The 16,740-nt window shown below is 35.4% G+C and overlaps 1 protein-coding gene and 1 pseudogene across 1 annotated transcript; one reads left to right on the top strand and one right to left on the bottom strand.

Moving 5' to 3' along the window:
- Window positions 1-464: 464 nt before the first annotated feature.
- LOC100986112 (olfactory receptor 52N1) lies at window positions 465-5,263 on the bottom strand. The gene is made up of 2 exons (XM_063607953.1): window positions 5,109-5,263; window positions 465-2,849 (listed from the first exon to the last, which is right to left on the bottom strand). Exon 2 carries the CDS (start codon window positions 2,803-2,805, stop codon window positions 1,843-1,845), a length of 963 nt encoding a protein of 320 aa, XP_063464023.1. The 5' UTR covers window positions 2,806-2,849; window positions 5,109-5,263; the 3' UTR covers window positions 465-1,842.
- A 9,376-nt stretch (window positions 5,264-14,639) lies between these two features.
- On the top strand, window positions 14,640-15,600 carry LOC129393318 (olfactory receptor 52N2-like; annotated as a pseudogene).
- The last annotated feature ends 1,140 nt before the right edge of the window (window positions 15,601-16,740 follow it).

The raw sequence follows: 16,740 nt of genomic DNA on the forward strand, positions 1-16,740 counted from the left end.
ATCTTGTAACAGAAAATTAAAGATATAACATTGATGTTTTATATGTGTGTGTGTGATTATATACATACACATATACACATAAAATATTTTGAGGGAAAGGGCAGGTGACAGATATAGATACATTTATTAAATTAAATCCTCACTGTGTGTAACAGAGTAGTTGGTAATCTTATTAAAGTTTAAACATAAGCTTGGAGTAAAAGAAATAACCACCAAAAAGAAGAACAACAAAAACATACACATACACAAACAAAATATATATATTTTTATATTTTTTTATTATACTTTAAGTTCTGAGGTACATGTGCACAACGTGCAGGTTTGTTACATATGTATATATGCGCCATGTTGGTGTGCTGCACCCATTAACTCATCATTTAACATTAGGTATATCTCCTAATGCTATCCCTCCCCACTCCCCCCACCCCACAACAGGCCCCGGTGTGTGATGTTCCCCTTCCTGTGTCCAAGTGTTCTCATTGTTCAATTCCCACCTATGAGTGAGAACATGCGGTATTTGATTTTTTGTCCTTGCGATAGTTTGCTGAGAATGATGGTTTCCAGCTTCATCCATGTCCCTACAAAGGACATGAGCTCATCCTTTTTTATGGCTGCATAGTATTCCATGGTGTATATGTGCCACATTTTCTTTATCCAGTCTATCATTGTTGAACATTTGGGTTGGTTCCAAGTCTTTGCTACACAAACAATATTTTTAAGAGGCCATCACTAAAAAGGGACTAGATGGAGGACATTTTCAAAAGGAAAGTTTAATTTTTTTAAGATGATCTTGTCTTTGTTGTTTTATTATGATTTGTACAAATATGCACATATTATTTATGCTAAATTTAACATACTTCTGAAAGAAAAGAAAGTATATATACTTTGTAAACTATAGACAGTTTTCATAGGAAGCAAGAAAGAAATGTCTCACAGCTTAGGGAGGTGACAGTGTGTGCCCAAGACATATTATTTTAAATAAAAATGTTGAAGCATAGTACACAGGCAAAAAGAGCAGATATTACAAATAATAGGCTCATGAAATATCACTTAGTTGATACACCCTGCAACTACCATCCAGGTCAAGAACTAATCAACGGCGGTACCTCAGAAGCATCCCCTCATTACCTAGTTTCTCATTCTCAAAGTTAAACATTATCTCAGTTAGTTTGGCCTACTTCTGAACTGTACATCAATGACAATATATAATATGTGTTTTTATCTCTTTCACCTAATACTATATTTGAATAGACCACAACTATTTATTTATGTTGTCTAATGTTGATGGACATTGGTGTGATTGCCAGCTTCTGGGTATTACAGGCATGCTTCAATTTACAACTTTAGAAGTTTTCTGGTTAACATATGTATGGGTTGCTACTGGATATACAGCTGGCAAACTTGGGATAGAAGCAGAATAAACTCTAAGTGATCTTGGCAGGAAAATGATGAGCTAAGTAAGTTAGGACAGACAAAAATGAACATGGCTCATGTTTTGCCAGAGATTTAAATTTTTTAAAAAGTTTCACTCCAGTGTTAGTGATCCAACCACTGTGCTGCAAATTTGTGTAGACTGTCATTTAGGAGAGAAGATGATGTCTGTGAAGATTAAATGCAGTGAACTTCGAAGTCCTCTATAGTAAAAAGGCTTTAAAGAACATGGAATAACATAAGAGAGGGTATTTACCTATTTGATCATAATGGTACCCTTTCCAAAGATGTAGAGTAATCTGAGTATCATAAAAATATTCCTGTGGCCAGATTTCTGGTGTCATTTAAAGAGCTCCCTATTGACTTGGTGATCTCAACCTGGCTAAGAAAATTCTAACATCTCAGAAGACTTTAAAAGTTATGAGAATTGTCCTTTCCCTTAAGAAAGAACCTAATGACACTTTCTCGTACCTGCCTGGTTTTCACCCCATACACAATAGGGTTCATTGTGGGAGGCATTAGTAGGTAGAGATTAGCCATAATAATATATATGTGTGGAGCAATGGTGTGTCCCCCAAAACGGTGTGTAAAGAAGGTAAAGAAGGCTGGAACATAGGTGATGACTATGGCACAGATGTGGGCAGTGCAGGTGCTGAAGGCCTTCTGTCGAGCATCTGCTGACGACAGACTCACAACTGCTCGAAGAATCATAGTGTAGGAGATTGTAATGCACAGGATATCAAAGCCCCCAATCAGCAGGGCAACTATCAAACCATAGATGGCGTTAACCCTGACATTACCACAAGATATCTTGGCCACAGACATGTGGTCACAGTAGGTGTGGGGTATGACGTTGCCCTTGCAGTATGGAAGGCGCTTGGTGAGGAAAGTGGAAGGGATAACAAGCATCACACCCCTAAGAAAAGTGAGGAACCCAGCTTTAGCAATGACTGAATTAGTGAGGATGGTGGCATAACGCAGAGGGAAGCAGATGGCCACATAGTGGTCCAGGGCCATGAGCATGAGCACCCCAGACTCCATCCCTGTGAAGGTGTGCACAAAGAACATCTGGGCGAGGCAGGCTTTAAAATCAATCTCCTTGAGATTAAACCACAATATGAAGAGAGTGTTGGGAAGGGTGCTGGTGCACATGAGCACATCTGTGAAGGAAAGGAGGGCTAGGAAGACATACATAGGTCTGTGTAAGGCCTCATCACAGTAGATGAGGTACATAAGGCCGAAGTTCCCTGTAATAGCAATGCTGTACATGGTACACAGTGGGAAGGAGATCCACAAATGCACATCTTCCAAACCAGGGATGCCATTTAGGATGAATGAAGCTGGAGTTAGGCTGGTGCCATTTAGAAATGACATAATGACTGTTGGAAGTTCATTGTATAGCAGTTATAGCATTGCCTCTGTGAGCAGGAAAAAAAAAAAGAGTAATTTCAGGGAGTGACTGACCATCAGTCTTCTTTCCCATAATGGCTATTTTGTTTTTCTTGTACATCAATGACTATATTTGTTCTATTATGTTTAATATGTGATATATACACTGTCTGGGTGTGTGCCTTAAGCATTAGGTGTTGACAGGAAAAACTGAGTCTAGTCAGTACATTTGGACCTGAATATCTGGGGTCTTTTGTTATCATGTAGTCCATTCTCCAGGCCAATGTTGGCCATGAACTGAACAACTCTGTGGTCAAGAATTGATTAAATATTTGCTCTGTTCTAGGTGCTCACCATCTTAGAGATCTCCGTTGTATTCTGAAATGTTAACAGACTTCATTAGTTCCTGTGGGCTTACCTTTCAAATTAAATCTGTCCTAATGGACATACTGACAATATTTTCAATCTAGTTTTAGCCCAAACTCCACCCTTTTGGTTTGCAGAAAACCTAAATACAGAAAAATATGAATCATCCCCTTGTAGCTGTAGTTTTCTTGAAGCGAAATCATAGAATGATCTTAGAGGCAAATAAATAATAATAATAATAATCCACTTTCTAATATCATCAAAAGACCACTTGTTTTATAAGTACCATGATATATAGAGGATGAAGGATCATTAAAAATGCAAGAACTTATGAGAATCCAATGTTTTCCTAAGATTACAGTCTAGTCTAATTGACTCTAGAGTCAATTCAGTGAAAATAAAGATGCTTATCATCTTAAACAAAATAAATTGACATTCCCTTTAGAACATAGTACTTTACATTCTACCCATATCAAAACTTCAGCCATAGAATCAAATATTTTTGAGGCTTAAAATAAAGAATATTTTTATCAAATATTTTTGAGGCTATGTAATCTGCAAAACTAAGTTTCTTTTGTATACAGAAGATGTTCAATACATTTTTCAAGGCCCACAGAAGAACAGACAGTGGTAGAACAAGGACCAACAAAACGCTTCTGAATAGTAAGGGAGAGAATATTTGGTGTGATAGTGTGCTGTGAGAAAATAAGAACAAACTCAAAGTTATGACCACAGAATAGATGAAAATAGGCTTCACGGGTCTGAAGAAGTGGGCTATATCAGCCGGAATGTGTTGATTAAAATTTTTTAAAAGGAGCAAGTCACAAATATGTGATGGGGGCATATTCCCATATAGAAGGATATTGGAGGAAAACTAAGTAGGCTTTCTAATTCAAAAATATCAATATTGATATTTATAGTTCCTCCTTGACATATTGGAGGTGACCCACCTGTCACTTCAGGGATGTCACTATTGAAAATTTAAGGTTGTATAAAACTGGCTATCCTATTTTCATATGTGTCTTTTATAAAATTTTTATGTCCTTATTTTATGAAATATTAGGGCTGAATAAATGAACTCTTGTCACTTTTCTAATTGAGATATAATTCAAATAACATTACTATCATGTGAAATAGAGGCAACTCACTGAAAAGAAGACAAAACACCGAAAAGTATGGAATAAGGCTGTCATCTCTCTTTTTTTCAGATCACAGAATAAATTATTTTCTCTCAGAAATGCTGCTTTTAGCTTTCACAGCCAGAGGGAATAAATAGAATACTTCCTGCAAAGACTATGTTTCAGTAATTGAAATGTGAATATTTTATCCAAAGTGAAAATGGAACATACAAGCCAGTTTGTCTGCTGCACCATTTTAAAAGCTAGGAGAATAACTCTTCTGACAACTCTCTTACTCATCCTCATTTCTCAGCTACTGTAATCTGCACCCATCCCTTTAATAAGAATAAGGCAATCTCAGTTCAGAAATCTGCTCACCCTAATGATCAGTGATGTTGAGCTTTTTCTCATATGATTGTTGGCCACATATGTGTTTTCTTCTGAGATGTGTCTGTTCATATCCTTTTCCTACTTTTTAATAGGTTGTTTTTTTCTTCTAAATTTAAGTTCCTTAAAGATCTGGATATTAGACCTTTGTCAGATACATAGTTTGCAAAAATGTTCTCCTATCCTGTAGGCTGTCTGTTTACTCTGTTGATAGTTTCTTTTGCTGTGCATAACTCCCATAGGAGGGAGAGAATCAGGAAAAATATCTAATGGATACTAGGCTTAATACCTGGGAGATGAAATAATCTGCACAACAAACCTCCATGACACATATTAACTTATGTAACAAACTTCCAAATCCTGCACATGTAACCCTGAACTTAAAATAAAAGCTTAAACAAAAGTAAATCTGTTTACCCTGAAAACTACCGGAGTTCCTCAAGAAACTGAAGACCTATCCATGGATCAAGTCATATTTATGTCTATGTGATCCTCTTGGTCCTGAAGGAGAAATATAATACCTACATTAAGACCTTGGGAGGCAAGTGGAGGAGGGAACATTTCTATTATCTGTCCATATGTGTGTGTGCATGCATGCATGCATGTGTGTATGTTGTGGATGTTTTATATTCTGAAGTTGAGTAATGGAAAACACTCGGTTGTTATTGTCTCTACTGCAGTCTCAGAAGAGAAGTGACTTCCCCGGTGAATGCATTTGTGTATGTGTGTATGTCTAGAATATGAACAAAAGAGAATTAAGAATCAGGTATATCTGGGTCCTAAGGATACTGGCTAAGCCAGTGGGAGCAGTCTTCAGAACTATTTTGACGTCATTATAGTCTGGGACTCCTGGGGACATAATTTTTTACAGGTACAGCAGAGATACCTATGTCTGAAACCACTTGGAGTATCATAATTAAATCCTTTTGAGAGGCACAACTGCCTCTTTTTTCAAAACTTAGCACAATGTCATGCACAAAATTAGTACTGAAAAAGATGTTTTTAAAGAAAACTTAAATAATGCCGGTATGCAAACAATTGAGTTGTATATGTGACCTTTTATTTCATGTCTCCAATATATTTGCTTTGTATAACATTTTTATGAACATGATTTGGAATTATCTAGACATATTTTTCACTCTGTGAAAAATGAGTAATTTGCTTCTTTCTTTCCTATTTGTATGATTTTTTCTTGCCTTATTGCACTGGTTAAGATCTTCCTTTTATGCAATGTTTACCAAGAGTAGCAATAATGAATATCTTTGCTTCATTACTAAGGACTGGGTATAATGATGCCTACTGAGGGTAATGAAACTTAGTTCCAAATGATTATATAAAGACCTAGACTAATGGTACAGTGCAGAAGCATAGCTATGCCATAATAAAAAATACTATATTTCACTTAACAATGCCCTCTAGGTTCATCTATGTTGTTGCTTGTGACAGAATTTTCTGAATTTTTTAAGGCCAAATAGTATCCATTGTGTATATATTCCATATTTTTAAACCCATTCATTCATTGATGGACACATTTTGACTATTGCAAATAATACTGCAATGAACACGAGGTTGCAGACATCTCATTAACATATTGATTTCAATTTCTTTGAGCATATACCCAGTGAGACTGCTGGATCATATGGTAATTCCGTGTTTGATTTTTTGAGGAACCTCTATACTGTTTTCTAAAAGAACTATACTAATTTAAATTCCCAACAAGAGTGTATAATGGTTCACTTTTCTCAACATTTTCATCAATAGGTCTTATCTTTCATCCTTTTGATAATAGCCAATGTAACAGGTGTGAGATAATGTCTTATTATGGTTTTAATTTGCATTTCTCTAAAGATTAGTGATGTTGAGCATTTCCTCACATACTTTTTGGCCACTTGTATGTCTTCTTTTGAGACATTTTTATTCAAGTCCTTTCTCTACTTTTTATAGGGGTTTTTTTTTGGCAATTGAGTAGTTTGAATTCCTTGTTTATTTTGGATATTAGTCCTTATCCAGCATATGATTTGCAAAATTTTTTTTCAATCTGAGAAGTTATCTCTCTATTGGTATTTTTGGCTATACAGAAGCATTTTAATATAATCCAATCTCAATTGTTTATTTTTGCTTTTGTTGCCTGGTGCTTTTGGGGTCATAGTCATTAAATCTTTGCCCAAACCAATGTCATGGAGCTTTTCTCCTATGTTTTCTTTTATTAATTTAATGTTTCAAGTTTTATATTTGAATCTTTAATTTATTTTGAGTTGATTCTTGTATAAGAGACAAGCTAAGGGTTCATTTATATTTTCTGTATGTGGATATCAATTTTTCCCAATACTGTTTATTGAAGACAGGTCCTTTTCTTTTTAAATGTGTGGGTTTGCTTCTGGGATCTCTATCCTATTCCATTGGTCAATGTATCTGTTTTTATGCCAGTACCATGCTGTTCTGATTACTATAGCTTTGCAATATATTTTGAAATTCTGTAGGGTGGTGTCTCCAGCTTTATTCTTTTTGGTCAATATTGCTTTGACTAATTAAGGTCTTTTATAGTTCCATAGAAATTTTAAGATTTTTTTCCATTTCTGTGAAGAATGACATTGGAATTTTTATAGAGATTGCATTGAATCTGCAGATTGCTTTGGGCTTTATAGACATTTTAAGAATATTAATTCTTCCAGTCCATGAACACGAGATATCATTCCATTTATTTATGTCATCTTCAATTTCTCTTTTTTAACTTTTATTTTAGATTTGGTGGTACTTATATTTCTAATTTTATACTGTTACTATATTTTATTGATTGTCATAGCATTATAATACATTTTTAAATTAGTGTAAGCACTGTCAATTAGGTCCTTCTTTAAAAAGATTCTTTGGATATCCTTTGTCCTTTGCATTTCCATAGATAATTTAGAATTAATTGTGTAATTTCTACAAAAAGCTGTCTTGGATTTTTGTGAAGACAATATTGAACCTATAGATCAATTTGAGATTCCACAAACTGCACTCATAGAATGGCAAACTTAATTTATAAATGTTGCATGTATTCTCATTGCTACACTGGCCAGCCACTCTCCTGTCTCTCTCCCTCTTCTTGGGCCCCCCTATTCCTTCAGGCACAACAATATTGAAATTAGGCCAATAAATGACCCTGCAATGGTCACTAAGTGTATAGTGAAAGGAAGAGTCACATATCTCTCACTTTAAATTTAAAAAAAAACTATAAATGATTAAACTTAGTAAGAAAGGCATGACAAAAGCTGAGATAGACCAAAAGCCAGTCCTCTTATGCCAAACAGTTATCCAAGTTGTGAATGCAAAAGAAAAGTTATTGAAGGAAATTAAAGGGATACTGCAATGAACACATAAATGACAAGAAAGCAAAACAGCCTAATGGCTGATATGAAGAAAGTTTAAGTGGTCTAGACCAAACCAGCCACGATATTCCCTTAAGCCAAAACCTAATCTAGAGCAAGGCATCAACTATTTTAATTCTTTTAAGCCTGATAAATGTAAGGATGTTGCAGAAGAAAAGTTTAAGTTAGCAGAAGTTGGCTCATGAGGGAAAGAAGCCATCTCCATAACACGCAAGTGCAAGTGTTGATGTAGAACCTGCAGCAAGTTATCCAGAAGATCCCACGATCATTGATAAAAATGGATGCACTAAACAACAGATTTTCAATGTAGATGAAACAGCCTTCTCTCTCTCTCTCTCTCTCTCTCTCTCTCTCTCTATATATATATATATATATATATATATATATATTTATTTATTTATTTATTTTGAGACAGAGTTTCACTATTGTCACCCAGGCTGGAGGGCAGTGGCCCGATCTTGGCTCACTGCAACCTCGGCCTCCCCGGTTCAAGTGATTCTCCTGCCTCAGCCTCCCAAGTAGCTAGGATTACAGGCTCCCTTGCCACGTCTGGCTAACTTTTTGTGTTTTTTAATAGAGACAGGGTTTCACCATGTTGGCTAGACTGGTCTCAAACTCCTGACCGCAAGTGATCCACTCACCTTGGCCTCCCAAAATGCTGGGATTACAGGCATGAGCCACCGTGTCTGGCTGAAACAGCCTTCTTTTGGAAGAGCATGTCATCATAGAGAGGATAAGTCAATGTCTATCTTCAAAACTTCAAAGAACAGGCCGGGCGCGGTGGCTCACGCCTGTAATCCCAGCACTTTGGGAGGCCGAGGCGGGTGGATCACGAGGTCAGGAGATCGAGACCATCCTAGCTAACACGGTGAAACCCCGTCTCTACTAAAAATAGAAAAAATTAGCCGGGCGTGGTGGCGGGCGCCTGTAGTCCCAGCTACTCGGGAGGCTGAGGCAGGAGAATGGCGTGAACCCAGGAGGCGGAGCTTGCAGTGAGCTGAGATCGGGCCACTGCACTCCAGCCTGGGCGAAAGAGCAAGACTCCGTCTCAAAAAAAAAAAAAAAAAACTTCAAAGAACAGGCTGACTGTCTTGTTAGGGGCTAATGCAGCTGGTGACTTTAAGTTGAAACCAATGCTCATTTAACAATCCCCAAATCCTAGGGCCCTTAATAATTATTCTAACTCTATGTTGTCTTTGCTCTCTATATAGAACATCAAAGCCTGGATGACAGTACATATGTTTAGAGCATGGTTTATTGAATATTTTAAGCCCACTGTTGAAACCTACTGCTCAAGAAAAATGGATTCCTTTCAAAATATTCCTGCCCATTGACAATGTGCCTGGCAACTCAAGAGCTGTAATGGAAATGTACAGGGAGATTAATTTATTTTCAAGGCTGCTCATACAACATCCATTCTGCAGCACATGGAACAAGAAGCAATTGTGACTTTCAAGTCTTATTTATTTAAGAAATACATTTTGTAAGACTATAGCTGCCATAGATGGTAATTGTTCTGATGTGCATGTGTAAAGTCAATTGAAAACCTTCTAGAAAGGATTCACCATATTAGATACCATTAAGAACATTTATAATTCATGGGATGAGGTCAAAATATCAACATTAATAGGGGTTAGAAATAAGTTAGTTCTAACCCTTATAAATGGCTTCGATGGAGTCAAGACTTTACTGGAGAAAATCACTAAAGATGTGATGTAAATAGCAAAAGAAATAGAATTGAAAACGAAACCTGATAATGTGACTGAATTGCTGCAATCTCATGATAAAACATGAATAATGTGGAGTTGATTTTTGTGGATGAGCAAAGAAAATGGTTCCTTGAGATGGAATCTACTCTTGATGAAGATGTTGTGAACATTGTTGAAATGACAACAAAGGATTTTGAATATTACCTGGATTTAGTTGAGAAAGCAGTAGTATGGTTTGAGAGGATTAACTCTGAAAGCTGCTTCACCGTGGGTAAAATGCTATCAAACAGCATCACATACCACAGGCAAATCTTTCATGAAAGTAAAAGTCAATCAATGGGGCAACATTTATTGTCCTATTTTAAGAAATTGCCACAATCACTCCAACCTTCAGCAACCACCACCCTAAGTAGTCAACAGCAATCAAAGACTCTCCACCAGCGAAAAGATTATGGCTCACGGAAGGCTCAGATAATCACTAGCATTTTTTAGCAATAGCATATTTTTAAAAAGGTCTATATATTTTTTAGGCATAATGCTATTGTATACTTAATAGACCACAGTATAGTGTAAACATACATTTTATGTGCACTGAGAAACCCAAAATTCATGTGACTCACGTTATTGCAGTGGTCTGAAACTAAATCTGTGCTATGTCTAAGGTATGTCTGTATTATAACCAGATAAATAGACTTCATTTTAATTTCTCACACCTATTCATAAGTATATTATTATATACGCATAGCATTTATAAGCAGATATACCTGCTTAATACAATTTTAATTCAGAAAACAAACAAAAAGCAAAAAAAAAAAAACCGAAGTAAGGATATTTTTCAAAGATTTTCTTAGTTGAGGAACTTTGTAGCAGAGTCTAGGACTTGAAGCATTACGTAGCATCTGATAGCTTACTATTTATTTAAGTATTATTTTAAAAATGCTATTAATATTGTAACTCAGCAAGTTTTAAAAGGAAAGCTGACATCTATGTTTTTCATTTATTAGCTATCTGCTCTGGAATAAAGCTACACACCACCATATTGTTAATAATTGAAGACTCACTCTGGGCTGAAGCTCTATGGCATAGAGCTTATTTTATGTGTTTTGGTAAGCGAGCTGGCTCACTGAAAAAGAAAAAAGGATCTACATTTGTGGGGATTCTGTCCATCGTAGCTGCTTGTGCTAGAAGAAAGATGTACCATTACATCATATTACTGTTTACCGTTTTCACCTCTACATAGACTGCATTCATTCTACAAACCCAAGGTATTAAATTGTAGTCACGATGTTCTTTGATTCCTTTCCAGACATCTGTCTACTTTGAGGAGAATTTCAATCCCAGCCTTTGATGTTTCCTTAAACTTGATCAAGATGTACTAACGGGGATTGCAACAGAAAAGAATGCTATATTTCTACTGAAGTAAAGGGGAACAGTGATGGAGAGACAGTGCATTTAACAGTGTTAACCTTTCAAATAAAGACATAACTCAGCCTTATTGCAGAATATATATTTTAATGAGCCCCTAGCATAAAAGATTCTGAAATTGTTTACTCAATATTTTTGAGAAAGCTTTAAAATACCCACATGGCACATGAATAAATATATAAAATGTTATGAAACTGGAATGGAACCGCCCTAGGGAGTCAGGTAAAATTCCAGGTTTATGATTCAATAGATGCTAGACACTTCACATGTCCCATCAATAATAAAATTTTAGATTTTTTTCTGTCAGGCATAGACATATTCTAAATATAGATCTATTTTCAACAAAGGTAAATTCACCTCCTTTTCAGAGACCTATGGGACATCTATCTGTAAAGCCCCAAAGAATTTTTTTACCTTGGCTTGGAAAATCCCCAGAGAAGATACTAAGTTTGTTACATAGGGTTCCTCATCAATATTGTGCAATTGTTTTTGAGTAATATCAGTCATGAATGGGAACTTAAAAACATCTGGCACCAGGGTGCGTTTGGATGAAAATGGTTCAGATAAAAAGAAAACACATATATAAAATGCACAAAATTGCTACTATATAGGAGGGATTTAAGTCAGAGAGCAGTTGAATAAGGAAGTTCTGAATTACTTCACTCTTTAGAATTTTGAAACCAAGGAATTTGCAAATTGCCTTGAGGAGGGAGAAGAGGGAGAAAATTAAATGTAGTTTAGGTCCTGAAGGAAGGGGATTCCATGAGGCTGATGTGACAAGGACCAAAGAGATATAGGCAAGCATATTTCTATACAATAATAGAAAAACTTCTCTGCCCTCCATAGATGGAAGAGTATTCCTCAGGAAGCAGTAACATCTCTACCATTGAAAATGAATTAGTGTAAGAGTTAGGATGGAGGATGGGAGGACAGAGAAGATCAGAAAAAATAACTAATGGGTACTAGACTTACTACCTGAGTGATGAAATAATCTCCACAACAAACCCCCATGACAAAAATTTAACTATGGAACAAACCTGCACTTGTATCCCTGAACTTAAAAGTTAAAAAAAAGAACACTTGGAAGAAATTCTAGTGATCATGTAGCCCAAGTTCTTGACGACATTAATGACATATGCCATTTTCCCACTGCTTGATACCTCAGATGGCAGTGATCCCATTATCTTATTAGAAAATTTTATCTGTGTGAATGGGCAACATTCCTCAAAGCCAAATTTACATTTCTGTAACATTTTTCTATTTATAATATGTTTATTTTGGGGATATGCAAAATAATACAAAAGACAATTTGCATGCATCTACTACATGTACTCTTCCCAATTCTAAATATCTCTGATTTCATTAATTTTTAATTTTTGTAGGTAAGATTAAGGACATCTTGAAACTTGAAATCATGTCTTCCTAATACATTTTTATTTTTCAAAGTTTATTGTGACACTAATTTATTAAGGTATTTATGTATAAGCAGGAGGACCATCCAAAAAGGAGATTTTAGAATTTATTCATCCATCCATTCATTATACAGCTTGGGATGAACATAGCAGGCATTGATACTGCAAGTAGAAATATCTTTAATTGTACATGTTTGTTAAGCTTGAGAAAACTTCAGTAGGTATGGATGGACTGAGAGAATGAGAATTAGAATACTGGGAGATACATTCAGATATTTAAAAGAGCCCTAATTGTGTAGGATTTTGTAAACAAATATAAGGATGTTGGTGTTTGCTCTGAGTAAGACGGAAGTATCCAGGAGGTTTTAAGGGATGGCTGGATATAATTTTATTTTCACTTATTTTGTAGAGCGACATAATGATAATAATACTAACAATAATTGTGATAGTATTACGTATTTTTCTTATTATGTTCCAGGTTGTGCTGAAAAATTACATGGTTTACTTTACTTAACATTAAAAGTATTTTGCCTTAAAGCAAAATGCTTTAAAAATAATCAGTTCTATTTTTTATTGTTTTCTAGAAGGTTTTACTTTTATCTTTTTTATATACTGAGATTATTTATACAGCAACACTTGAAAAGATTTCCACTGATTAATGGTCAAAAAAAACTCTGTAGAAAACTCTAGGTTAAATCCCATCACAGCGATAGAGACGGACGGACACACACACACACAGAGAAAGAGAGAGAGAGAGAGAAGCAATCAAAATTAGAACTTTGAAGAAGGAGATTAAAATATAACAGAAGATAATATAAAATAATTTGTTAAATTGCAATGATATGGAAAAATGAATAATTCAATTTGGTAATCTAAAGCAACCAATAACTGGGGAAATATTTTTAAAAAGAAAGAAAGAAAGAATGAAAGAAAGAAAGAAGGAAAGAAACAAAAGGTAAGACTATGGAATCTCACTTTAATCAGAAAAGCTTACAAGGTTAGATTCATGTTTCAGACTTCAGAAGAAAGATGGAAAGCTAACCATTCTCAAAAACTGGACTAAAAAATTAGTAAAGATTTTATCCTACCCAATATAAATGTCTATAGTTATTTGGGGGCTAAAAATAATACATCAAAAGAAGGTATAAAATTATGATCATATGTAATACATGTACTGTATATTAATAGTATATGTAAGCACACTTATATAAAAGAGTGATATATATCATGGATTTATCATATCTATCATGCTTATCAACATAGAGATTTGAGGAGAGTTAACAAAAAGCATGAAAATTACGTAGAGCTTAATAATGTTATTAGCTAAATGCAAACATTTCAAAAATATTTCACGCTTACCATCAAGAAACCTGAAAGAATACAAAAAGAGACGAATACAAAATACACATGGCCATGATTTATAAATTGTAACTTATTATGTACCTTTTTGGCCCTTCCCATCTCTGTCCTTGATTTTTCTGACTTGGAAAATCCAGACCTGCCAGGTTTACACTTGTATATAGATCAAGCTGAATCATAATAGAAGTGCATAATTGGTAGGTGCTGACATAATTTGATTAACTATAACCCAGTGGACACATCTGAAAGTATTTCTTGAAAGAAGGGAGAGTATGTAGTGAATTAAGAAAATCAATGTTACTTAAATAGAGTTTATAATTTGGAAATTGGTTGAGGTTGCAAAGTCAAGCATTACTAAACGGCCCAGGAATGTAAGCAGACACATATAAACAGAACTTCCAGTAGAAAACCAAGACAGGCCAGGGCTTTGGCACTATGTTTACAATATGTTTTTATTCTGTTGGTTCAGTTACAGTCATAGGACCATTCAATAGAATCAAAAAACATAGTTTGGGTACAAAATGATTATTTTTTCCTAAATTTATTATTTAGATTGTGAAAAATGCGTTTTTATATTTTTTTCTCTGGATGAAAATAATCTCAATACTCTCTCCTTATACAGGACAACTTTATTGGCACAAAAACTAGCATGTTTTGTAATTGGTGAGCATCATGCATGGAGCCAACAGCTCCAGCCTGACACCAAGATATTTCATTCTCAATGGCGTTCCTGGGCTGGAAGCTGCACACATCTGGATCTCCCTGCCTTTCTGCTTCATGTACATCATTGTTGTTTTGGGGAACTGTGGACTTATATACCTCATTAGCCATGAGGAGGCCCTGCACCAACCCACCTACTACTTCCTAGACTTGCTGTCTCTTACAGATGTTACTGGATGCACCTCATTTGTTCCCAATATGTTATGTATTTTTTGGTTTGGCCTCAAGGAAATTGACTTTAATGCCTGCCTTGTGCAGATGTTTTTCATCCACATGCTGACAGGCATGGAGTCTGGGGCGCTCATGCTTATGGCTCTAGACCACTATGTGGCCATTTGCTACCCTCTACACTATTCCACCATCTTCACCAACACTGTAATTACCAAAGTTGGGCTTGTCACCTTCATTCAAAGTGTGTTGCTTATGATTCCATTTGCCTTCCTGATCAAGTGTCTTCCCTATTGCAGGGGCAACCTCATCCACCACACCTATTTTAACATATGTCTGTGGCCAAATTATCCTGTGGTAATGTCCAGATTAATGCCATCTATGGTCTCATAGCTGCCATATTGATTGGGGGGTTTGACATGTTCTGTATCTCCATGTCTTACACCATGATTATCCATGCTGTAGTGAATTTGTCATCTGCAGATGCTGCCACAAAGCCTTCAGTACCTGTACATCACATATATGTGCTATTTTCATCACTTATGTCCCAGCCTTTTTCAACTTCTTCACTCACCGCTTTGTGGGACACACCATACCTCATCATGTTCACATTTTTATAGCCAACCTTTACCTGATGCTGCCTCCCACCTTAAATCCAATTGTCTATGGAGTGAAGACCAAGCAGATCCGTGAAAGAGTGATCAAATTGTTTTTTAGAGAGAAAGGTATTTTAAGTATGACATAAATCTATGATATAGAAGTCTGAATCAGCATAAAGATAAAGTTATAGAGGAAAAGAATAAATGTAAGATTCAAAAACTATGAACTCAGGAAAAAATGTGAATATTCTGCCACAAATTTTATTAAATAATCACAAAATGTTTAATTCAAGACTTCAATGTGATAAAAGACATAAAATAGACAAGACATAATTATACATTTTACAAAACTTAACTTTAGTTAGACCTGTCGAATGGACTGAATTTCAAATGTCCTGTTATCCTTTCTAGTCTATATTTATGTGAAACTTGTATAACTTTAGAGAAAAACATCTTTGCCTGCTCATTTATCTCTGACATCCTGCTGCCTGGGTAAGTATTTGGATTTATATGAATGCTCCAGTGCACACAAAAATGAAGCTGCAATAAATGTGGTTACTAGAGTGATAACGATTGGGGAAATACTCTTTGCAGTTAATGTCAAGAATAATTCTGAAAGATTCAATGGATACTACTTGAGAGTTGTTTGAGGACAGGAGAGATGTAGAGGAAAGAAGACTTGAAGAAATCTATATACTTTGCCAATCAAAGATGTCTGGGCTTGACTGAGTGATCTGAGTTTCATGTAGATGGAGAAGCAGCAGAGTGGTCAAGGACAATGGAGAAAGTCGTACAGCTGGCCCTCCTTATATGTGGGTTCTGCACCCTGGGATTCAACCAGCTGCAGATCAAAAATACTTGGAAAAAAATAATACAACCATAAAAATGATAGAAACAAATAATACAATATAACAACTGTTTACATAGAATTCACATTGCATTAGGTATCATAAGTAATCTAGAAATGATTTAAAATACACAAGAGGATGTGTGTAGGTTATATAAAAACACCACACCATTTTATATAAAGGACTTGATCATCCACAGATTTTATTATGGGTCGTGTCCTGTAACCACTCCCTCATGAATACTGTGGGAACACTATACTTTATTTAGATTTCTGGAAATAGAGAGATAAAGTGCATGGTAGTATTAGAATGATAAATGTATTTAGTAATAGCAAGATTGAATTAAACGTGAGAAAAATATTAAGAACATAATCCAAGAGAAAATTGAAGTAATAAATAGACTGTGATCACAAAATAAATATAAATGGATAAGCAAGT

Source organism: Pan paniscus, chromosome 9, assembly GCF_029289425.2.
Source record: "Pan paniscus chromosome 9, NHGRI_mPanPan1-v2.0_pri, whole genome shotgun sequence".
In the NCBI taxonomy this organism is placed as follows: Eukaryota; Metazoa; Chordata; class Mammalia; order Primates; family Hominidae; genus Pan; species Pan paniscus.